Raw genomic sequence first — 25,842 nt, forward strand, 5'->3', positions numbered from 1 at the left:
TAGCTAGACGGAGGTACTGCACACCAGTCGAATTCCACAGCCGAAATCGCTCTAGCAGAAGTGCCTAAAGCATATGCACAAGACTCAGCAGAAGCATGTGCATTGTATCTGTTTACAGCAGTAGTTCCCAAACTGTGCGCCACAGCGCCCCGGTGCGCCATCAAAACAAGACAGGGGCGCCATGAGCTGCATCATTACCGATAGCAGTGACCTAATTCTGCAGCTGCATATTAGAATTTAGATAATCCCCTCAATTAAAAAAAGTCGGAAGCCGTTTTCCTTGTTTAGAGTGCACAGCTCGTGATTGTGGAATTTCTAGTGAGAAATTGAAATACAGCAAGGAAGGGCCTTGAAGTTTAATACTCAAACACCATCTAGTGGTAGTAATTATAGTACACACTAGTTCTATTCACAAAAACCTGCAGGCTCAAGTTTACTAAGATTTCACTCAATGTGATGAAACTTCAAATTTTGCTGTCCATTGTTGTACTAAAGAGAAAACAGAGTGCAGCACCATATATGCAAAACTTTGCATGCTGCTGGTGTCACTCCCAGATCTAGCACACAAATAGGCTGCTTTGTGCGACGCACAGTCAAACACCAGAGTGCAGAGGAGAGCATATGGTGTCTAGCATAGGATTAGTACTGGAGACATTCCCCTCAGTACAGATTTCTAAGTATAGTTTATATTGTTTCTGACTTAACCAATTATATATTTTTTTAATTAAAAAACTGTTATATTTTTATGTTGTTACATCTATGATTATAATATAATACCTTCATTGGCTTTATCCCAGTTATTTTCAGCGTGAAAAATGTAAGTACTCCTGAGGCCCGGCTCACACTCCCCCACCCGCCCCCCCAAAAAAAATAGCATAATGGGGAGCCGCGGCCAATAGCCAATAGGTCAAGGGAGGCGCGGGTCAAAAAAGTTTGGGAACCACTGGTTTACAGCATACAGACTGTGACCCAGTGTCAGTCATGAGTTGAGTTTCATGACGGTGACATCAAGTCTCACATGGACTGGCATGCCCTTGGACTCTAGCACAGGCAGCCTGCTCCAACCCCTCCCTTACTCAAGTTGTCGGAGTTGTGTGGGATCAGTAATGCTTGCTGATGGCACCTCACCCTATGTCACTTGTGAAATGGAGTGGTGAGGTAGCTTTAAAATGAATTGACAAACAGCCCAACGAGGTACAGGGCTTATGCTGGACTGCTTGAAATGATGATGCCACTTTCGTTATTACTTGGTGGTCTCTGAGGAACCTATGTATTGTAGGACTGGGCTGACGCCATGTCAGCCCATTGTGGCTGCTTAAACTAAATCACCACTACCGTCACCAAAACTATTTTATTGGCACTTGTGCATATACCTCAGACAAACTGCCTGCCTGACTCCCTACCTGCTTCCCATGTGTGAAAGTCACATCAGGCTGGCAGTCCAAGACACTGTTAGTGCATTCTAAAATAAATGTGACAGGTGATTGCTTTTTGCAATTAATATCCAGATCACTGGTAAAATTAGGAGAAGCTCTTGGTTTTATAGTCCATGTACTGAGAAGTTATTGAGAAATTCTCCTGTATCTAACCTTGAAAATCCCACGTTCAGAATTTTCATGTTTCATCCTTAGGAAAACAGCAGACAAGTATTGCCTTAGTAAACATGTTTCTAATAAATTATTCCTTTCTTGCATGCATGACTGCCTCACTATAACCTGCCTTTCACATATCTGCTGATTTTCCTAATTGTAAGTCTGTCACATATCTGCTGATTGGCCCCATTTTAAGCACAAAGCCTGGCAACACTAATTCTTTATAAGTTGACAGCACTTTAGATGCTTCAACTTGGAAGCTCAAACTAATAAAAGAAGAAAGCAAAACTACAAGTTCCAGAAACCAGTCTCTGTCAAATTCTTTTCATCGATGCAGCATAGAATAACTTAAATTTGAAGCTGAACCCTTGAAGAGTGGCTAGGAATGGGCTGGAGGGATCAGAACTTGCTTAGATGAAGGGCATAGTCCTCCTCAAAGTAACACTTGCCTACAAACCCCTCCACCCTCTCCAAACACCAACAGCGCCGCTGTCTCCAACCAAGGACTATTCCTAACTATATCAAAGGCTAACTTGCTGGTAAACATACGTGCCCTTTGTGCTTGTCTTGTCACTGTCAGTAGGCTGTCTAGCAATCAGTAATAGCTAAACAAGAGACAAAGTGTAAGTACTTAGGCAAATGTAGACTAGTTACCCCTCTTCCTACAGCTAACAAGCAATGTAAAATATCAGGGAGTGGTTTTTGAACTCGTCAACATAGACCATACCTTTATTTTCTGGCAGTTGCATAAGCAAGAGCCTTTACCTAATACAAATACAACAGAGCTTGCTTGGTTGCTGGCTGAATCACAAATGTTAACAAAAACGTCCTGACCAGCACAGCACAGTTTTCTGTTTCCTCCCTGTTGCATAACGTGTAAATAATACGTTTTCCTCATCATTGCATAGAATAGACAGAATATCAACTTTGCGCATATAAAATAATGGCACTCTGTTGTGTGATCAAGCACACAACAGAGAGCAGTCTCACCAGAGACAAGTATGATTGGATGTGCAGGATTCTTCTATACAACAGGGCCTCAGATAGTGGCAGCTAAGGCCGCACAGCAAGATAGGGACTAATATACTATGAGCATCTGTAAAAGAGGGTGCATCAAGTCTCAGGGACCAGGATGACTGCTACCCTTTTTAAAGAGGCTATATTATATTTTCTTTACAGTGGGCCAATCTGAGATAAGTGACTCTACACAACATGGAATCGAGACAAATTATGCTGACTGCAGAGGAACCACCAACAACATGCCGGTAGTGCTATTACCTCCGTTACCTGTGCCAGTGTTGGGACGGTAAAACCACAAAGGATGACCAGATCATTCCCCGACACAAGAATGCAGTGTGCTGATCGCTAAAAAGCTTTTGACTAGTTGATTGTGTCATTAAAGATAATCATGGTGGCACTGTGGTCAACTGGCAAGATCATGTCTCAAAGACGAGGTTCCTGGAAGCAGAGACCATCACATGTCTGCATTACAGTTGTCATTTTGGCGGGACTGAGGAGTAGTGGGTCATCTGTAATAGGTCATTTGTGGTAAATAAGAGTCAGTCACATGATGAATCTGCTTCTGAAAGGCTTGTGTGGTTGATGCAGATGCATTTATGTCATTAAAAGATAAGCAGAGCTGGGCACAGTGAAGACATTTCAGGATCAACTTTGACAGGCCTAGATGTTGCAGAATTAGTCATACATCAGTCTTGCATTGGGAAGTGAGACCAAGTTGAAGTAGTCAGCCTGCACTTCAGGGGTGTTTAGAAGGCCATGGATACCTCACTTACCATAGCAAGCCTGTCCTACAGCTGTACACATTTTATTTTGTGTCTTAAACTCTTGTTTTACTATTCCCTCTCTTTCAAAACTCACTTCTGACAGGTACATCTTCCTGGAGATCTCCCATCAAATGAACAGCTTTCCAGCTGTGAGAGTACTAGAAAGCCTTTCCCTCAGCAGTAGCTTCACAGTGTCATCAAGTGTAACCATGCAGCTTCAGTCATTACTGTGCCTGCCAGACGTTACCACATCAGGGTATATTAGGTACCTACGGGCATGGTGGTTTAAGTTCTGCTTTTCAGTATGTAGGTCTGAATTGCTCTGTGCTTCATGGCCTAAATTCCTTAGCATTTGTGCCAGCAAGTAGATTAATTGTCTTAAACAGATTCTTGTGGCATTAAACTATGTTGCAAAATGCCACAAGACAATGTTCTTTTTGGCATTTGTATGTAGCTGGCAAACGTTAGTCATCAACCAATTTACCACACCACATGTACAGTTTGATTAGCACCTGTATGGTTGACTCCGTCAGATCCTGAAATGCGATCTGGACGCTACAGACTTGACTTCATCGATTGGAACCATCATTCTGCTGCATTGTCATGCTTGTGTGTGTTACACGGACTTCCCAGGAAATGTAGCGGCAACCCTCATGAGCGGTTGTTTGCGAGAAGGCTGACTCCTTTCTAGAACATTTCAAGAAGAGCACAGCAACTGATTGATTGCAGGGCCTAACCTTTCCAGTGAAGCAGTTCCACCCACAGTACAGAACATTTCCAGGCTGGGCACCGGAGTCCCCTTTTGGGAACCTTTTCAACCAAACCAGTTGCCCCAGCAAATGTACTGAACCTTTCATTGCAGGGGTGGGTCTAGTAAAGGCCATAATCCCCAGTACGTCTTGTCTCCACTGCACTCAAAAGCTTTCTCGCTGTCCCCTTTCTCCCCACACTTTAGTCCACCATTTATCCACTAATTGAGGGACAATCACTAGATCACCAAGTTAGTCTTATTGGACCACGCCCTACTGTTCCTCATGGTCCCTGACGACCACACCCCTTCAAACAGTACGAACTCTCTGACTTAGGACTCGATTTTGGAGGCAAAATTAATTGTCCTGATGAGCAAATGTACAATAGAGATGGTGCCTCACGAAGAATGAGGCACAGACTTTTACTCCTTGGTAGCTAAGAAGGACGGTGTCTGAGACCTGTCCTCAACCATTGATTCTTGAACATGTTGATTTGCCAGAATTAGTTCAGGATGCTATTTTGAAGCCATGATCTACTGGCCCTCAGGGAAGGGAATCTGTTGGTGTCTCTGAACCCCCCCAGAATGCTTTTTCAATCTATCTAGCCATCCCAACCCCAGGTGTTACCCAAGATTCACTGTAGGGGTCCCCGCAATATAGGTTTCCTGTCATACTGTTCAGACTGGCAACTGCATCACACATCTTTACTTAGGCACTAGAAGTTGTGGCGGTTTTCCTACATTGGTTTGACATTTCTGCATTTGGACAGCTGGCTGTTAAAAGTGGTGGTCCCGGTGCTGGTTAAGCAACAGCTTTAACCCATGCCTACTGTTTTCCAAAACGTGGACCTTACTTTCAATATCCAAAAGTCTCACCCATTCCATTGCAAAGGTTTTAATTCATATGAGCAGTGTGGCAACTTGCATAAAGGCCTTACCTCCTACCTATTTGGGAGGTGATTCAGAGACTTCTGACTTCAGACACATCTCGTATTTTTTCTTGTCTTACAGCTGCATGACCATGTGGCCTGATGCATCAAATTGGTGCTAAATGCGAGAAGGTGGATGATGGTCCTGAAGTGGTGCCTGCACAACAGTGGCTCCAGCATCAAGTGAGACTCTTTGCTTAGGTGCAGAGTCCATTCACTCTACCTGGATCTACATTAATGTAAGGACTCCTCCAAAGTAAGGGCATATGCTTCATGGACAGAGGCTCTTTGGATCACTCCTTTCTGGGCTAGGCTACCCACCTGAGTGACATGACGGTGTGAGACTTTTGGTCTTTGTCAGAGCAGTCTGTGCCCATAAACGTGCAGGTGTCATGCTGGTCCACCTTTCTTTTGTGGCATTTCTGTCTCCCATCTTAGAGAGAACCAATCAGATTCTGTCACACAACACCACCACCATCCATTATATCAAGAAATGTTGTGGACGTGTATAGTAAGAGTTGTGGCTCTTGTAGCAGTGGCACAGTGGTTGGGAGGTTTTTGGTAGTTGGGCACCTTGCAGGCTTCCTCAACATGACAGTAGATGTATACTGGAGGTCCATGACCGGGAGGTATACCCAGAAGTGACATAGGTAGTCTTCTCTAAATTGGAGTGTCCCTAACTGGATCTCTTTACCAAGTGTATAACAAGAAGTGCCCTCGGCCCAAGCACCCTGTACTTCCCTTTGCATGATTCCCTATGGGATGTCTCCTTTGTCAGCTGGCCTTGGTGCCTACTGTAAGCATTTCTACCATTTCTGCTTGTTGCAAAAGTCCTGCACAAGGTGCAGCTGGATTACCCACAAGTAAACATGATCATTCTATGCTGGTTACACTAGATATAGTACCTGTAATGGCTTATGGACGCCAAGAGGGACTCACACCAAGGTCAGTGTCGGAACGTTCTTTAATGCACCTCAGCCATCAATCCAATCTCCAAGTCTCAACTGACTCCTCTTAGAACTTCCCAACATTCTTCCCCTTAGGATAGAATATCCAGTGTGGTTTTCCAGCTGAGAACCCTTACCAGGTCATCCCATGCCCCCTCCCCCCCTTATTTTTTTTAACCCTTTTCTCTAAGTAGAAATACACATTTCACTTACACTTAGCCCTAAAACTTTAGACAATTAAAACAGCACGTTAAAAGATGTATCTTGTATACTTATCACGAAAAGATGAAGCACTTAATGCACATAATCTTTCATGTAAGCTGGTGATCTGCATATTTTTCCACTTCTTCTTCTAGAAACATCAGGATACACATTTTCACGAGAGATGGTAGTCTGCAAGTCTGCATGAGAGATGTCAGTCCTTTCCCCTACATAGTTGTGCTTTTCTCTTGTTATGTTGAGGCCAAAGAATTACAACACAACTTTTATTCCAAATTCTTCCATCCTCTTTATTTATGGCATTTTTTAACAACTTCACAACCTTTTTCTCACTTGTGAATTTTGATCCTGCTTGACAACCTACAGGCACTTTTATGTTTATAATATCTTCTAAAGCAAATGTTTCACTTGTTACAGATGTTCTGTTGTACTCAAAGGGTGTCTTACTAGTAGTTGCATGAGGAGACACTCAGTAAGCTGTGATCCTGTCTTGCTGTACTTGTTTCCCATTCAAACAAATAGCTTTTGCTATAACTATGCTCTTTTCATGTCTTGTTCAGCCTTTCAATTGCACCATTTTTCTCTGGGTGATAGAACACTTTTTTTTTTTTTCTTTTTTTTTTTTTTTAGTTATCCCACGGGCTATTAAATACTTCTCCATTTAGTTAGAACAGAAGTGAGGACCCTTATCTGACATCATAGAATTGGGATAACTTTTAAAAATCTAATCTAAAAATGTTATCACATTGGCTGATGTCACATCTTGTGCAGAGGAAAACGCTATACACTTAGAGCAGTTGTCCCCAACCTGTGGTCCGGGGACCCCTGGGACTCCGTGAGGCCTCCTCAGGAGGTCCACAACTGCTTAGAAAATGTAATAATATTAACGGATTAGGTCCCCAGCTTTCAGCAATGACTCACTGGGGGGGGGGGGTCCCTGGATTCCAATAATGAATCTGTGAGGGTCCCCGGGTTCCAGTACTGATAGTGGGGGTCCACAGAAGTCAAAAGGTTGAGAACCACTGACTCCGAGGATAGATCTATGAAAAGTATAAGATAAGTAAGGAGTGTGATGTTCTCCATCTAAAGGTCCTATAATGTCTATTGCAGTTTCATCCCAAGAAAATTTAGGAAGTCCCCTACATATCATGGGCCTTTGTCTACACCAGTGTATTGTCACTTACTTAGCACTGCATACAGTCTCTGACCATCCTTTCTACTTACATGTCCTTCCCTGGCTGCCAGAAGTGCAATCTTAATCCCTTTTTTTTTTCCAATTCCCATGTGTCCTATGTGTGCAAATTCCAGAAGAGTAACACGTAAACTCAGTGGTGGTACTAACTTTGTTCCATAAATATTTATGCCACTGACAAGTAATCTGTGATCATGGACTATGGCTTACCTAGCGATTCACCCTGACCAGCTACCACTCCCTTAATTACTTTGAAAATGTGTTGATACGTATCTGCCTCGATTCCACAATCCTCATCTTTTATGGTTCCCAAAGTATTTTCACATACACTCACCTCTTCATTCACAAATGTTTCTGACCTCTCCTCAATGTCGGCTTCTTCAGTCAATCTTTCCAAATAATCTGCTGAACTGTTTTTCACTCCAGCTATATATTCCACACTTAAGTTGCATTCCTGTAGCGTAATGACCCACCTCCTTATACAAAAGGAAACCATGTCCAATCCATTCTTCTGAAACATTGAAAGGTTTATGTTCAGACAGCACTTTGAATTTTATACCCCAAATCATATTCCTGAAATAGTGCCAATTTCAATTACTGAATATCTTACTCCTGCACCGAGATGCACAGTCAAACAAATGTTCTTTTCCTTCCCTCTTCTAAATCAGCACTGCGCCAAGCCCTTTGGCACTAGCATCTGTTAACCCATATGCTTCCTCTCCAGGAACAAAATCTTTTGATCATGGTGCATTTTCTTGATCATTTTTTTACAGATTCAAATGTCCCAGACAGTCAATTTATTTTCCTAATAACTTCTGGAGATGTTTTGTTTTATCAGCATATTTTGGAATACACTTACAATAGTTCTCCACCATTCCCAGAAATGAAACTAATTCTTCCTTGTTGTTTAGTTTCTTTATTTTTTTTAATTGTCAACAAACTTTCCTGGGAGATACTCCCTTCCCTGAAAGGTGATGACCTAGGTAATCTACTTAACATACACCAAACCGACATTTATCTTTCCTTGGCATCAATCCAGCTTTTCCCAATCTATGTAGGACATTACGTACTCCTAAATAGTGTTCTTCCTTGGTGTTACCAAAAATTAACACATCGTTTTGTTAACAGTTTAATCCTGACAGCCCTTTTAAGACAGATCTCATGATTCTCTGAAAAACAGAGGCTGCTGGTATTAATCCGAATGGCATTCTTAAAAATGTGTATGTCCCCGTGGGAGAGACGAATGCTGTAAGTTCCTGCAAATGTTTATTCAGTTCAACATGGTGATAGCCTGATGCCAGACCTAAAGTTGTGAAAAAAACTGGCACCAGCGAAAGTTGAAATAATCTCATTTATGTTAGGAAGTGGAAATCTGCCCACTACAACCATTCTGAGTGCCCTAACATCAATTCACAACCAAATGTATCTATTGGCTTTTTTTATGCTACCACTATAGGAGATAATCAATTGGTGGCTTCCACTGGTTCAAATATCCTTAGCTTAATCAGATGGTCAATCTCCTTCTGTACTCCCATCCTGAACATTCAACTGTATTCTGCACACTTTTGCTGCAACAGTTTCAACCTTTAGTTTGATATGATGCCTGTATCCTCCCAAGCATCCTACATCATTGGAGACTACTCCCTCCAATTCTTTTCCGAACTGCTCAGTGTTATCTATCTCTTGTACCTGAACTTTTGGCTCAGCATTAAGATTGTGTCACACCCAACAGCCTCTGATGTGGCAAACCCAACATTTGAACCCTGTTTTTAGATACATACTTTTTTCTGATAACCTTTTTCCTCCAGATTCAATGTGTGCAATGAAGTAACCCCACATCTCAATGGGTACACCTCCATATCCCACAGGCTATATTTCCATTCTGCTCCTTTTGATATTATTATTACCATAATGTGCATCAAACGTTTTTTTCAAAATCATGGAGAGATGTGAACACGAGCCAAGTGTCCTCCAAGTCTACTCCCTCCATTCAGACTTTACCAGTTGGATGCTCACCCTTGTGACCACCCACATGAAACACTATCTCTTTGACTTCTTGTTTCATCTTTTTTCCTTTTTCCATTGCGAAGTGTTTTTCTCTTCCACTTGCATTACATGTGGATTGTAATGCTAGGCGTATGGGTGTGTTCGCCCTGTGTCCTGTTTTCTGACACCTGTAACCTGCCTCTAAACTCAAATCTTTTCCTTCCGTCCCAGATGTAACTCTTTGTTTAACCTGACGCACTACTTCCTCTACTTTGTCAGCAGTTTCCAATTTTAGTTTATTCTTTGCACTACTCAGCTGGTCCACACCCTTTACAGTGTGTCCACCCATTTAGCAATTCTTGTTACTTCGTCAAGTGAGGGCTCATCCTTTAACCAGAGTTCCTCTCTTATTTTGCCATTAAAACATTTCAGGACAAAATTATCGCATATTCTCTGTTCTGTTGCACCCCCAAATTTACAATTTGCAGTCAGCTTGTGAAGTGCTGTTACAAAATCCTCTACAGATTGCTCCCTGCCTTGTTCTCAGGCCAAAGTAATATCTTTACATTAACATGCTTAAACGTGGCAGGTAGTGTCTATCTAATTTTAGTATACAAATCTCATATTCATTTAATGACCTTTGATCTGCTGCACTTAGTTGAGGTAAATCTTCTAAAATTTCTTGACCCTCACCTCCAAGACATTGTAACAGTAATGAGTATATGCGTTCCACACTTAAATTCATTCCACAGACCCTTGCATAACTGACATATGTTTTCTTCTACTTTTGCCACTTACCAGCTTCTCCTGGACTGCATAATAAAAATGATGGAGGAGTGATGTTCTGCATATTGAAATTTTTGAGTTTGAGGTACCAAAATTACACAAGAACAAGCCACAATTTTCACCTCCTACACCAATTTACCTTTGTGTGAATACAGTAAATTTGATTACACCCACACATCAACAGTCGTACTCAAATAAATTATTGTTCTGTATGTAAACTCACATGTGATTATCACCCACTTAATAGGCCTAAAGAAAATCATTTTCTCTTCAATGCCTCATTAATTGCCTCACTTCAGTATTCAGCTGTGAGATTGTTGCTTGAAAATTATCCCATGAAGACAGTTACTCAATGGCAGTGTGACGGAGCCCGTTGGGCACCAAGAACCACGGAGGCAAACAAGACGCACCGCAGACGGGAAGAGTGCCTCGGGGACACTGATGAGAGGGAAACACAGAGGCAAGACCTTGAGCGTCCAGACGTTCAAGAGAATGAGTAGATGCTGGAAAAGAGAGGTGGTGAGGCGAACACCTGGAAGCAAGGAGAGGCTCATCGGACAGCAGCGGTCAGAGGAACCGGCTTTGAAAAGCACATCAACAGACGAAAACGTCCGTACATTGGAGGAGGTCGAGGAGACAGGGAGTAGACCCAAAGGAGACTGGATCTCGTGAGCGGGAGACCAGACACCGAGGGAAAGGAGAAGATTTGATCTCCCCCCACGTCCCAGGAGGGACATGGCTTTCTGAGGTATGTGATTGCTTATATCATCGGATTGGGTTTCGGCTGGGCACAGGGGGTACTAGTGGTAAGGGCAGAGGTTGTATGGCATCCTCTGCATGAAGAGGCTGAGTTACACATTTTGGTACTGAAAGTCAAACAGGCTGAGAGCTTGAAGAATAAGCACTGTTGTCCCAGAAAGAAGTGCACATGAGGTTGTTCCGTCCTTTGACCCACTACACTCCCTTCCCTTTTCCCACAGACTCCGTGTGAGGAAAACCAGAAACTTACCCTAAACCTGATGTTTGTCTGAGGTCCTGAGGGCAGCTGTCTGTCCCGAGCTGGGAGTAGGACCAGAAAACCAAGAAGAAGAGAAAAGTCAAGATCAAGCCAGATGGGACTAACAATCGACCACTTATAGCAGTGCAAGAGCTGCAGAAAGAAATAAAAAAAAAAAAAACAATACAATCAAGGAAACCCCACAGTAGTGTCTGTGTGTTACTGTCTATTGGGAACCATCCTCGCTACCCCACTACGCCACTCCAGCCAGACTTGGAGATATAATGAAGTTAACTACACGGTTATTTTAAGAACAAAACAAACGGTGCCCCCATTGCTGAGATGCAGTGGCAGAAGTAGTGTGCCTATCACCTAGATACGCAGGCTCTGACCCCAGTACTTCCAAATTTGTATATATCTCCATGTTAAATTATTCGCCCTCTTTTGCTTTTACAGGTAAAGTAGTGTCCCAATACACTTGTTTAGGATATTTCCCAACTTATCAAAATGGTGACTGATATACGTCAAATACACAATCAGGCCACTTTCTGTAGACCAACTCTCCTTTTTTTAAAGGTGATTTGGGCACACCAGTTTACAACAGCCATCTTTGAGGGATAATACGTTTCACAACAGCCCAGAAATGTTACAAAGACCATGAATGACCTACAGCACCTCACCAGACACTTTGGGATGTCTCCCTCATCTCATGCAGCAATTCTCCTCTCTGTGAAATCTCCCACCAATACTTAAGCAGCTTCATTAAGGACACAGTTGTAATGGTGTGTATCAAGGTCCAACACTCCTTTCCCGTTGAGTCTTGACAGAGCTCTTCCAATGCTTTGTTTGTAAGTGATGTTTGATAGGAGCTATTTTCTCTTGGACATGTATTTTGGTTTTCCTTGTTGCGATTACGTACCACAGCTGTCTGTAACAAGTCAATTGAGTTATCGGGTGGTAAGATTGATGTGAAGCTGGATTTTATTTGAAGTTTACTGTTTTTTGAGTGTGAGGTTTTGATTCCTAATTCAAGTTCTGTTTCTGCAAAAGTAAAGAAAATATTTGCTACTTGCGTAACTTTGACTGAAAACTTGTACACTATTAAGAGGTATTTCGACCACATGATGTTAGTAAATAAGTCACAACTTATTGCAGGTTTCTCACGTCACCCTTTAATGTTTTTCTTTACTGGATCAATTGCACTTCATTTCTATCTTACTGATATTACCTCACCTCTAAAAGAATTTCACATATTGTAAGCTTTTGTTGCACTAAAACTGATGCATGCCAATACCCGTATTCTACACTTCTGTCTAGATAATCCAGTCACATACATCGACTCTGCATGAACTGTAAGATTCAGGTTAAAACCACTTCCATGTGGGCTTCGGATGCCACTTTTGATATGTTTCTCCTAAATAATTTTGACAAATCCACAATATTTAATCTCACATAAGCAGGAATCCCTTAATTTTCCTCACCTTGCACATTGTACATCTGCTCTTTGGAAAAAATCCAATACGACTTACCACCACCACCACACTATTTGTATTGTTGCATCCTTGAGAAAGCCTCAAGCTATCAGGCCAGTGAGTGGGCGAAACACATGTCGGCACCTCATGAACTTCACCTTTATACAAGTGCTATTTGATGGATCAACTCCAAAATAGAAATTTCTATACAGCAAAAAAGAAATCTTTATAAATTCAGGATGAGCCCAGGGGGACTGCAAGACCCATACTACACTACAAGCCTTGAGAGAAGGGGCTAAGGGCTTCAAACTCCTAAAGCACTGAAGGTTTCCTGTGGGCATGGGACACGCTTCACATGCCCAGGAGGACTCAAGCCCCATACCATATTGCAAGCTCTGATAGGAGGGGTGAGGACTTCAAACGCACTATAAAGCGCTGAAGGTTTCCTGTGGACACAGCGGCTCCCAGGTGCCTGTTGCAGGGGAGAAGAGGCAAGCATCACAACCTGGTCTCATGATGCAACAACTATTTTGAATGAAATTGTTCTTGTTCTGCGCAATGATATAGCTGGTTTGATGGGAATAGGTGAATCTCTAGAACAGTGGTTCCCAACCTTTTGACTTCTGTGGACCCCCATCTTATCAATACTGGAGCCCCGGGACCCCCACTGACTCATTATTGGAATCCGGGAACCCCCACTAAGTCGTTACTGATAGTTGGAACCTAATATTATTAAATTTTCTAAGCAGTCACGGACCCCCTGAGGAGGCTTCGCGGACCCCCAGGGGTCCCCGGCCCACAGGTTGGGAACCACTGCTCTAGAATGTACATTGAATGCAGTCACACAACTATTATCCCAGGCTATTGAGTCACAGGGTAACAAAGCTAGCTCCATCTCCTCCTCACCCCTTTACCCTCCTATTCCTGGTATTCCTCGACAGTAGATTAGCGAAGATTCTGGACACTTGTTGGATATTACCAGCTCACCCCATTATTTTTGCCAAACTATCAGGCATCAGGTATGGGGGAGTGGGGGGTGGGAGGGGGGCAAGGTGCTGTGCAGGTTTATAGAAGTGACCTTAATACTTTTGATCCCTATTGTGCAGTGCGCACAAAAGGAACCATTGTACCTGGTTCTTCATGGCCTATTGACAAGGGATGCTTGTGGATTCACCCATACAGGGAATCACATTCAGGCTAGTTTTAGTGAGGGCAGCAAAGCTTCAAATTGGTTAATGTTCTAAAACTGGAAAAAGTGTTTTGAGAAGAAGTCATTACGTAATGAAGTATTACACTGGTTAGGCGGCAACTATGAATATAGTCCCATCATAATGCATTACATCTCGAGTGTCCACATAAGCTCTCCTGAGCCTCGGTTCTGTGATACTATTGAAGTTGTGGTGGGTTCCAAGGAAATTCTAGATGGCTTATTGCAATAGAAGAACCTTACAGCCGTTCCAACAGAACAGGGTTTCAACTTGCCTTTTGCAATAGCATGGGGCTTAGCAGCTGTCCAGGAGTAGTAGGGTGATTCTAGGAGGGAGCGGCCCTTGAGTGGTATTGTACGACTGCTGCCTACAGCCGGTTTGGTTTTCATGTGCCTGCCCCAAGTGAAGCTAGTACTGCAGCTCAGGTACCCCAGTTAAAAGTAGAGGCAGATGTTGCTCCAAGGAGTAATGACTACCTGCTGGGTACTGCGACTGAGAAATTTGAAACTGCTGACCAGTTGCATATTCTCTCCTGGATTCCCGATGGTTATGCAGCAATTTGGGTGATCCACAATAGGTCGATTTAAATTAACTCTTCCAGGAGACCTGGGCCTTAGAGTAGTTATACAGGTCGAGGTTTGTCACCTATTCAGTGGATGTACTTCCCTCCTTGTCTGATCACCCTGCTGTGGGTCTTTTGATGTGGGTCTCAATCACTCTAAATGGGACCATTGAACAGCTGACTGTTCAGTTGCTCAATGTTTTAGGGCTGTCCGTAAGGGCCAGTAAGTGGTCCAAAATTAACATTTATATCCATAGTGTCGCTTATAATCTTGGAGGAGATCTGTAACTATACCAATCTTTAAGAAGGGTGCCAGATCTGACCCTAATAATTATAGGCCCATCAGCCTAATTGACATCCTTTAAAAGGTGTTTTGCAGCCAGGCTTTAGCCAAACTTCCAGATGTGGGTTCTTGATGAAGATGGTCTTTCTCCCTTCCAGGCTGGGTTAAGATCAACGGTTGGAATAGTGGACCAAGTCTTTAGGTTCATGTTGATTCTCTGGAAATATATTAAGATCCAGAAGGACCAGTTTTATGTAGCCTTCATTGACCTGAGCGCTGCATTCAACTTGGTTCCCAGATCTGGTCTCTGGAACTCCCTGGAGTTGAAGGGGGGCACTTTCTTACTTTGTTGGGATCTTAATGAGGCCCCATGAGAACAATTGTGCTCCAGTACAGTGAGTAAGGATGGGGTGTTAACAGAGGATTAGCAGTACATGAGGGGTTCAGCAGGGATGCGTCCTCGCGCCAACACTCTTTTCTCTGTGTATAAATGACATATTCAACCACCTAACTGCCTATATTCATGATACCCCTATACTCTGTGGCATTTCTTTTCCTGGGCCATTATTTGCAGATGACACCCTGCCTATCTCAAGAACCCCTGCTGGAATCCAGAATTTATTAAATAAATAAATTCCAAGACTTTTGTAATGTAAGTGGGTTAGAGATTCATGTTCAGAAAACAAAATCTAGGAGTTAAAGACTGCCCAGATAATTTCGCAGAAATCACTCTGGGTCACATTACTTGAAGTTAATCACTTTGATTTTCTGGGAGCTAGAATTAGTAGTTCACAGTCGTGGTGCCCACCCTATGGAGAAGAGCGAGACTATTGTGCACAAATCAGCTGCATTTGAAAGGATGCTTCAGGCCACTTCCCAAATATCAGTCTCTCCAGCCGTAGAAGTATACAAGGTTGCTGCCTAGTCAGCTGCACTGTATTGGGGGGGGGGGGAGGTTTAGGGTATGGCTTCTCTAGATTCTCTTATTGCAAGAAAAAAACATTTTGTGAGATCATTATTTTGCTTACCCCAGCCGAACCCACTTGTCCCAGTATATTTTGATTTGGCTTTAGATCGGATTGGTGTCCTGGCAGCACTGAGGCCCTTGGTCCACTGGGTTAGGATCTGGTCTACCCTGGAATTGGAATCCTACAAACAAGGCCTCAGGGAACTTGTGCAGCTGGACAGAAGCTTGATTATCCCATGGCTGTATATTCTTGGCTTGTAAGCTATGTGGATCAACCCTTCTGTTAACTCTTCATCGAAAGCACTCTTAAGGAAGTAATTTTAAGGATATATAAAAGCTGAATACACATGGAACTCGGACAGCCTTACCAGCAGGTTTCTGATCAGAAGAACCTTCTCGAAAGTATACCTGGACGAGGTCACTCCGCATTGAGCCAAAACACTCTTTATTATGTTTAGGGTATGCACCCAGGCACCGAACAGATACAAATGCCAACAGAATAAGGTGTGCTCTGACAAAAAAAAATTCATTTTATGTCTGAACCCGGTGGAAATCATCCAACATGTTTTGTTCAGCTGCCCGTTGTACGTACGTGCTAGAGCAGAGTAGATGAAGGCTTACTGCAGGTGCATGGATTTCCAGCGTTATTCCCTTGCTTTCTTTATTCCTAGTTCAGATACCAGTTCGGTAACGGTCTTTTGCTTGAGTAGATTTCTACTTGCAGTTGGAGTGATCAGGAAACACTTGGGCATCTCGGTATAGTAAATGTTGTTTTTGTATTATGTAGCATCAAAGCGATTTGCAGCTGGCTTACTCGGAGATAGGAGATTTGAATGCAGCCTGGGCCATTGCCCTTGTGGTACATCTGTATTGACCGTTGTACTGTTGCAAACTGCCCTGATCCTATTTTGTGTTCCATGTTCATCTCTGCAGAGTCCGTTACCTCACAGATCTAAATCATGTGTATAGTGGATATTGTACTTGGTCAGTAGAAGATTTTTTCTCTCGTAACTTTTTTTTTTTTTACTCTAGGCTGCCCTTGTAGCACTTGCACTATCTATTCCGATTGACATGTGGAATCATGGTGGGCATGTATGTGTTTTACGGTATTGTCGCAAGAGTTAGTGTGCCTGCAGCTTGCCCTTCTGGGGGTTGGTTAAGCTACTGTATTTTAAACTTTTATATTAATGTGTGTTTTTATTCTGTAACTTTCAGACTCTAGTGATGATCTTTGTAGTAATGTATTTTTCTGTGGTGCATTGCTTTTATGGTCTTTGTGACCGAAGTAAAGTATTATGACATTAATCCTGCCTTCCTAATGTTCTGTGATTTGCACCACTTCTTGCACAGCAGGGTATGGCAGTTGCTGATAGTAAAGGGCCAGTTGAATATTGGTTATAATATCTTGTGCCCATAGGGTCATAGAACTTCAGGCCTCTCTATTCTTCAGCTTATCATGCTTATCTGCCTGCATTGATTGGATCACTATGAGTGCCAATCCTTCCTAACAAAGGTAATAGCTGCCTTTGAGATAAGCTTGTTCACTACATTTCCAGTCTTCCCACTTCAGCCATCTGAGGAGGAGGAACAGCTACGTAGCCCTGATCCCATGCATAGTGTCCTTTTAGATCAATCAAACTTCACTGGTCAAGATAGATGATAATGTCTTTCTGCTTGTCAGAGATGAAAAAGACAAGGTGGTGACCAGCTGCACCATTTTTCATTGGGTTACAATCTGTATCAAGATTTGCTACGGTGTGCCCAAAAAAGCTCATCCGTAGGGTATTAATTTCCATTGCACTAGACATGGCCACTTCTACAGCTCTTTCCAGAAGTGTTACAGTGAGTCACATGCGAGTTGGCCACATGGTCATCGACGCATATTTTTTGCTTAAGATTACTGTCTTGGAGCTTAAGAGTGCAGCGGTGGGTGCTTTGCTAGGGCTGTGTTTTCATGACTTACTTGATCAATTGTCACTATTAAATGTTGCTTCCAATTGAGTTATTGATTTGGGACTCATTCATAAGGTGAGGAATCTGTGGACATTTTATTAATCAGAAGAAAAAATTGTTTCGTGAGGATACTTAATCTTCCTGCAGATTTCTCACCACGCACCCTCCCTCCTACAACGAGTTAGTGTTGTGCATAAGTTCTAGTGGTATGCAAATAAGCCATCTTCTCCGCATGCCTTGATGGGGGAAGGAAAATGTTCCTAATACTGATCCCAGGACATTGGTTAGCACATAATATAGTTGCATTTGACTAAGGCATGACTGAAGCCGCCTGGCATCACCTGGCTGTACGGGAGACTTTTAGACCAGTCTGGCGTCTGGATTTATAGTAATAAAATGATGAATCTGTGGGCAATACTTAGAAGTGTAGCTATTGAAGTTAAGTAACTTTTTCTTCCTACGAGTTGTAATGAAGAAACACTTAATGGACTTAATGGTAACCAGTTGTGTTCACCGTTGGGTTATTGAATAAGTTACTTGTGCTTTGCCTTTGTATTACATTTCCTTGTTTTTGTAAATTCTAGAGATCGATATAATTGAACTTAAAACCATAAAAAGGAACCTTACCGCCATTAATGTTTTTATTCTGATTGTTCTGGTAGGTGTACTACATTTTCTGTGCTGTGTACTCGCCTCGCTATAGGAAGGAGGACCAGCACTAGTAGAAGTGGTACTGTTGGTGCCCTAAAAAGCCTTTGTGGGTTTTCAGATTCAACGCAAAGGAAACTGTGAATCCACATTTAACTTTAATAACAAGAAATCTTTTGAATGTTATTCAGACGGCTTGGGTTTTCCCTGTCAAGTAAAATGGGGCTTTCTAAGTGAGCTATGCAGAAATGTTTAATGTTAGGAAGTGAACGGCTTCCCTTGTATATATTTGTTAATAATATGTATTCATTTTTTATTTTTCAGGGAGTGGTGGGTGGCGTTATGATTGTCACGCCCAACAATGTTATGTTTGACCCGCACAAGTCCGATCCACTTGTTATTGAAAATGGCGTTGAAGAATATGGTCTCATCTGCCCCATGGACGAAGTGGTGTCTATCGCCCTCTACAGCGACATCTCCCACATGAAGATCAAAGACGCCTTACCATCGTGAGAAACTATTTTTAGGCTTTCTGATAATTCAAGGGCTCTTGGTTTCGCGAGACTTGTGATGCGATTCTTCCACCTACTATTTCCTGTTTAACGTTTTACACCATTATCTCACATCGAACTCTAAGAAATTAGCTCCTACTTCCTCTTCGGAGACCAGGTCTACGCAAGATCGCCTCTAAGCTTTTCTCTTTAACACTCGGTGTTCCCTAAAAAAATACATGATAAATATTCAATATCGTCATCACCTTTTTTGCGGTAGTAGGAAATATGAATGTACAGGGAAATGCTTAAAAGTCACTAAAGTCACCAAAATAACACAGTAGGTAATTTCCAAAACGTGCTATTCAGTGTTGCAATTTAGTCATCTCACAGGATCACAAAAGCAGACCTGTTTGCATCGAAAGAAAAACACCTACTCTTGGAAACCTAACATTTTATTTAAAAAAAAATTATTTTGCAGTTGAAGACAAACAAAACCACCATGTCAACACTACTTGTAACGCAGGATACTTCACCAATCTTTACTAACCTACCTTGTATGGACTCTCCTACCGCCCAGAGCCCCCTTCCATATCCAAAGCGTCCCAAAGTCAGAATAATTATCGCGGGCAGGAAATTACTTATGTTCTCGGGAGTCATCCAAAAGGCCAGGGAATGTGCCCCACCCACAGCGTGTTTTCTCCCACTTCCGTGGCCATCCCCTACTTTCATAGACCTGGCGTTCTGCAGCCCTGCACCAGCCCGTGTCCTATTTCCACTCCTCAGCACTCTGTGGTTCGCTCACACCCTATCAGTGAGCGACATTTCTTTTGGCCACTGCAAATCCCAGGGTGGGTAGCAGTCGAGTGTACCTTCCAGGACATTCCTCACCTCTGATGTTCAAAAGAATCCTTTTGTGTCAAACCTCAGCTTTGAGGCCAGCTCCCTGTCAAAGGCCATCTCGGACCCCCTTCAGGAAGTCCTCTGAGAATGGGCAATGCCATAGTGTATGCAGGACAACCCCAGGTCCCACAGCCCCTGGCACACTCATCCTTACTAGCCCTACCTATCTTGTGTAGTAGGACCTGTGGAGTATACAAAGCTGTATCGGCCAGATTTGGGCTCTAACTGTCACTTCCCTGGGTGATAGAAGTGCCTCCTCCCATTATTCCTCTTCTAGCTCTCCAGCGTGAGCCTCACAGGCCCCTTTGAGCCTCAGCAGAGGGATCAGGGGCATTATGCATAAATGTACTGTATGTAAGAGAGACCCCTTTTGTATGGAGTGGTTTGGTCAGTAGTCTGACCTCTAGTGGCAAGGATTCCTCCAGCTGTTGGTCCTTCTCTACATGTGCTTGCAATGCATGCCTGGAACTGATGGTACATAAAAATTTCCCAGGAAGCCATATGATGTTCTGTTTGCAATACCTCCCAGGCGATCACATCCTCCCTACCACTCATCAACCAACTTGAAGATGCCGACTTGGTTCTTTCCCTTAAACCCTTCATGGGTTCCTACTTAAGCCAGGGTGTTGCTATGCCACAGTGGGCTCATCTTAGAGTGTTGACCCTACCATCCCTGTCATCTAGTTACCCACTGGTATACCAAAGTCGTAACGCTCCTGAGAGGTTGAAGAGACATGTAGCCCTTCTTGGAGTACTGCACCCTCGGGTAGCCCCGGGAGCCTAGGCCCTTATGGTCCATCATGATCGATGGTTCCATAAGAGGAGCGAAAACCCATTCATTGATTAGTATCAGTTGTGATGCTCAGTAGTACTTTTACAAGTAAGGGAGGGCTGTGCCCCCATCATACCATCCCTTCATGAGCTTAGTCATTGTATTCTGGCGGGGCCCACACCCCACAGGAACCTTCAAACCGCTTGAGGTACCTGTTGAGAGAACATAGGCTGCACCTGATAAGGCGTGTTATGCAGCACAGGGAGGAATTTTGGTAAAGCAATTATTTTGTACATTGCTGCGCTGCCAAGGAGCGATGGAGGCAACGATTTCCAATGCTGGACAACCGCTCTAGATCGGTCCAATACTGAGTAAAGATGAATGCAGAAAAGTTCAGGGTGTCTAGTCATGTAGAGGCCCAGATACTTAAAGCCCACCGTTTCTACTGTGAGTCCCTTCGGAGGTTGCGCTTCGTAGTCTATGCACTCAGGGGGGGGCAAAGAAGAGACTTTCCCCAATTAATCGTGTACCCAGTGTAGGTACCATATAGGTGAAATATATGGAGCAGTGTTGGGATGGAAACCTCAGGCTTCAACACTTATAACAGGATATCGTCCACGTACTGAGAAATCCTGTTTTCCTCCTCTCCTCCCCAAGTGAGACCACTCACCAGTTGGTCGGTGCGCACCCAACAAGCCAATTGCTCCAGCACCAAGGCACAGAGCATCGCTGATACTGAACATCCCTGCAGGGTGTCCGGTACAGCTGGAAAGGATGGGACCGAATCCCGTTTATTCTCACCTGCACTAGTGGTTTACTGTAAAGTAGTTTCAGCCATTTAGGACCAAAGACGATCCTCTCTAGTACAGCCCATAGGTATTCCCACTTAATTGTATCGAAAGCCTTGGCTGCATCGAGCGATGGGACTACCACTGGCTCCTACCCTCCCTCTGTCATATATGTGTGTGTGTGTATATGTATGTGTGTGTGTATATATATATATGTGTATGTTTATTTCCACTTAAAATAAAGGTTACAGTGATGTAATAGTTAGGCTCACATGTTAAAGTTACAAAACCATAGAAATTCAGCTACTATAGTTAGTTATTTCAAGATCTATAACTTGTGCCCTAAGGTACCGATAACTAGTGCCCCTGCCATGCACAGTTACCTCATCAATAATTTTACTGCAAATGTTACAGTTACATTATCAATGCTGTTAGAAATGGGGTTTTTGGTTGGCAGTCAGGTTGCCCTCTGTCCAAGCAAGAACCCTCACTCTAGTCAGGGTAAGTCACACACAATCCAAAATCAGCCTGTGCTCACACTCCGGTAGCTTGGCACGAGCAGTCAGGCTTAACTTAGAAGGCAATGTGTAAAGCATTTGTGCAATAAATCATACAACACCATAGCATAACACCACAAAAATACACCACACAGTGTTTAGAAAAATATATAATATTTATCTGGGTATCTTCAGGTCAAAACGATCAAAGTTGCAATATGAATTTGTAAAGATATCACTGAAAAGTGATATAAAGTGTCTTAAGTCTTTAGAAAGTAAACATAGTCTCTTTCAAACACAAAGTACCTGGTTTCTGGTGGAAAATCTCCTCAGAGGGCCACAAAGGAAGAGGTGTGTGGAAAAAGGGTGTGTGCGTCGATTTCTCCCCAGCACACACGGACTTGCGTCGTTATTTTCCACGCGGGGAAGTCGTGCGTCGTTTTCCGGTGCGCGGACAGTCTCTTTCTGTGGGTCGCGGGGACTACCAGATGTCCCGGGTCTGTGCGTGGATTTTCCTGCTTGTTTTCCGGCTGCGCGTCGTTCTGCGGGGCTGCGCGTCGAAGTTTTGATCTCACGGCAGGCGTTGCGTCGATTTCTCCTGCGGAGTCGGGCGGCGTTGTCCTTGCGAGGCCGTGCGTCAAAGTTTCGATCTCACGGCAGGCATCGTGTCGATTTCTCCCGGGAAGTCAGGCGGCGTTGTCCTTGCGAGGCCGAGCGGCAAAGTTTTGATCTCACGGCAGGCGTCGCGTCGATTTCTCCTGGGAAGTCGGGCGGCGTTGTCCTTGCGAGGCCGTGCGTCAAAGTTTCGATCTCACGGCAGGCGTTGCGTCGATTTCTCCCGGGAAGTCGGGCGGCGTTGTCCTTGCGAGGCCGTGCGTCAAAGTTTCGGTCGTCCCGAAGGCATCGCGTTGATCAGCGTCGGTGTGCAGCGTTTTTCTTGCCGCAGAACAAGCTGTGCGTCAAAGTTCGGCGCACGGAGCGTCCAAGAGGAAGAGTGAAGTCTTTTTGGTCCTGAGACTTCAGGGAACAGGAGGCAAGCTCTATCCAAGCCCTTGGAGAGCACTTTTACAGCCAGACAAGAGTTCAGCAAGGCAGCAGGCCAACAGCAAGGCAGCAGTCCTTTGTAGAAAAGCAGACAGGTGAGTCCTTTGAGCAGCCAGGCAGTTCAGCAAGGCAGCAGGCCAACAGCAAGGCAGCAGTCCTTTGTAGAAAAGCAGACAGGTGAGGCCTTTGAGCAGCCAGGCAGTTCTTCTTGGCAGGATGTAGTTTCTGGTTCAGGTTTCTTCTCCAGCATGTGTCTGATGAGGTAGGGCAGAGGCCCTGTTTTATACTAAGTTGTGCCTTTGAAGTGGGGGTGACTTCAAAGAGTCTCTAAGAAATGCACCAAGCCCCCTTTCAGTTCAATCCTGTCTGTCAGAGTCCCAGTAGGGGGTGTGGCAGTCCTTTGTGTGAGGGCAGGCCCTCCACCCTCCCAGCCCAGGAAGACCCATTCAAAATGCAGATGTATGCAAGTGAGGCTGAGTACCCTGTGTTTGGGGTGTGTCTGAGTGAATGCACAAGGAACTGTCAACTAAACCTAGCCAGACGTGGATTGAAGGGCACAACAAGATTTTAGTGCAAAGAAATGCTCACTTTCTAAAAGTGGCATTTCTAGAATAGTAATATTAAATCCGACTTCACCAGTCAGCAGGATTTTGTATTACCATTCTGGCCATACTAAATATGACCTTCCTGCTCCTTTCAGATCAGCAGCTGCCACTTCAACAGTGTATGAGGGCAGCCCCAATGTTAGCCTATGAAAGGAGCAGGCCTCACAGTAGTGTAAAAACGAATTGAGGAGTTTTACACTACCAGGACATATAACTACACAGGTACATGTCCTGCCTTTTACCTACACAGCACCCTGCTCTAGGGTTTACCTAGGGCACACATTAGGGATGACTTATATGTAGTAAAAGGGGAGTTCTAGGCTTGGCAAGTACTTTTAAATGCCAAGTCGAAGTGGCAGTGAAACTGCACACACAGGCCTTGCAATGGCAGGCCTGAGACAGGGTTAAGGGGCTACTGAGGTGGGTGGCACAACCAGTGCTGCAGGCCCACTAGTAGCATTTAATCTACTTGCCCTAGGCACATGTAGTGCACTCTACCAGGGACTTACAAGTAAATTAAATAGTCAATCATGGATAAACCAATCAGTAGTACAATTTACACAGAGAGCATATGCACTTTAGCACTGGTTAGCAGTGGTAAAGTGCCCAGAGGTCAAAAGCCAACAACAACAGGTCAGAAAAAATAGGAGGAAGGAGGCAAAAAGTTTGGGGATGTCCCTGTCAAAAAGCCAGGTCCAACAAATGCTATTCTAAAAGATGTCATGATTGCTATAATATCTGGGATCATTGCATAGCGAGGGTGCAAGTTATAGTTACCTTAGGACACAAGTTATAGTTACATGAAATAACTCTTACTATAATAGCTGAATTTCTATGGTTTTATACGTTTAAAATGTGACCATAACTATAACATTCCTGTAACCTTTGGGGTTTTTTCAGTTTATTTCTAAGGGTTGTTTTAACGTAAAGTAATTTTAATTACTATAGATTAATCTAACCACCTCCCATACCCATCCTAAAAACATCTTACCACCCAAAAACCCATACCCACCCTAAAATACCCCTTGCCTCCCAAAAAGCACTACTCACCCTTAACCCTTATATTACGCTTGCCACTCACAAATCCATACCCACCCTAAAACTACCCTTTCCACCCAAAAACACATGCCCACCCTAAACCCTAAAAAATCCCTTGCCACCCAAACCTACCCTAGAATTACGTTGCCCCCCCCCAAAAAAAAAACCATAACCACCCTAAACGCTAAATATGACTTTATACACAGACACACACACACACACAGATATATCCGAACTGTAAAACCTTTACAACAAATATGCCTTTACCATTCATTCCTTTACAACAGAATTTGGTGTAAAGGCATATTCATTGTAAAGGGATGCATGGTAATTTCACATGCATGGCTAAGTCTGTGTGGTACCGGCATGCACGGTTCAGCCTTCATTGTAAAAGCTGTTTCCCCTACAGCATTAACCCTAATTTATGTAACAAAATGAACCCCCTCATTTTGTTCCGTTCTAGATTAAGGACCAGATGTATGACCATTTTAGTTTGCGTGTCGCAATTTGTGATTTACATTTTTTTACATTTTTTTTTGTGAATCGCAAATTGTGAGTTGCAGAACAAAATGTACAACGGTGTCAGACACACTATTTGCGATTCGCAGATGGGTCGCAAGGGACCTGCGTCATTAATATTCATACAAGTCTACTTCCACATTACAATGTTTGGACCATGACGATCTAGGTGCTGCCTCACAATCCCTCTCTTGCTTTTGCTCCATAGGCTTTTAACATTCCAGGACATGAAAGTCAACCTCTATCCTTGTCTACCTAGTGTGGCCTGTGTTGATGTGGTAGTGGACATCCAGCCTATAGACATCTAGGGCTCATCAACACCTCATACACCTGTGCTTTTCCTAGGGATGTAGTATTGTAGGGTGCCATGAACATAGAAATCAGAACTTGTCCCTCCTGACCCCTCCCCCACCCCCTGAAATTCAAGCTTCAAGCTGCCTGCCATCCCCAATTTGCAGGGTGTCTGTCGACCACGTGGGAACAGTAACAACAAAGATCTCATCACATCCTCCCTCCCCCCCCCCCCCCCCCCTACTGAGAAGGAACTTTCACAGCAATTGTGGACTGACACCTCTTACCCTGTGAGACATTTGCGACGTAGTACCCCAATATAGTCCCCTACTCGTCCATTGTCCTCAGTGATCCTCCCCACTCCTCCCTTGGCATCGGGGTTGGTGAGCACTGCTTCTCCATGGATTTCCACCCCAGTCCTACCCTAGGGTGGTAAAGATCTTGGATTTGCCATCATGTAGCACTTTAAGGCGCGCTGGGAACTGCACAGTGTATTTCACCTTTCAGTCCTGCAGTCTGCATTTCACCTCCCAGAAGCTCCTTCTCTGCTGCTGGACTTTTAGAGTGAAGTTGGGGTAGATCTGCATTGCCACAAGTGGAGTTTTTCCCTAGTGCGTGCAG

The 25,842-nt window shown here is 43.7% G+C and overlaps 1 protein-coding gene across 5 annotated transcripts in view; it reads left to right on the plus strand.

Moving 5' to 3' along the window:
- The window catches only part of NCOA7 (nuclear receptor coactivator 7), a 934,107-nt gene that overhangs the window by 619,525 nt on the left and 288,740 nt on the right, over positions 1–25,842 (plus strand). For all 5 annotated transcript variants that reach the window (XM_069234813.1, XM_069234809.1, XM_069234810.1 and 2 more), the window contains one exon: positions 18,598–18,782. In XM_069234813.1, coding sequence (XP_069090914.1) covers positions 18,598–18,782 — 185 coding nt within the window. The remainder of the gene's footprint in view (positions 1–18,597; positions 18,783–25,842) is intronic.

The sequence above is a fragment of the Pleurodeles waltl genome, chromosome 5 (assembly GCF_031143425.1).
Source record: "Pleurodeles waltl isolate 20211129_DDA chromosome 5, aPleWal1.hap1.20221129, whole genome shotgun sequence".
Lineage (NCBI taxonomy): Eukaryota > Metazoa > Chordata > Amphibia > Caudata > Salamandridae > Pleurodeles > Pleurodeles waltl.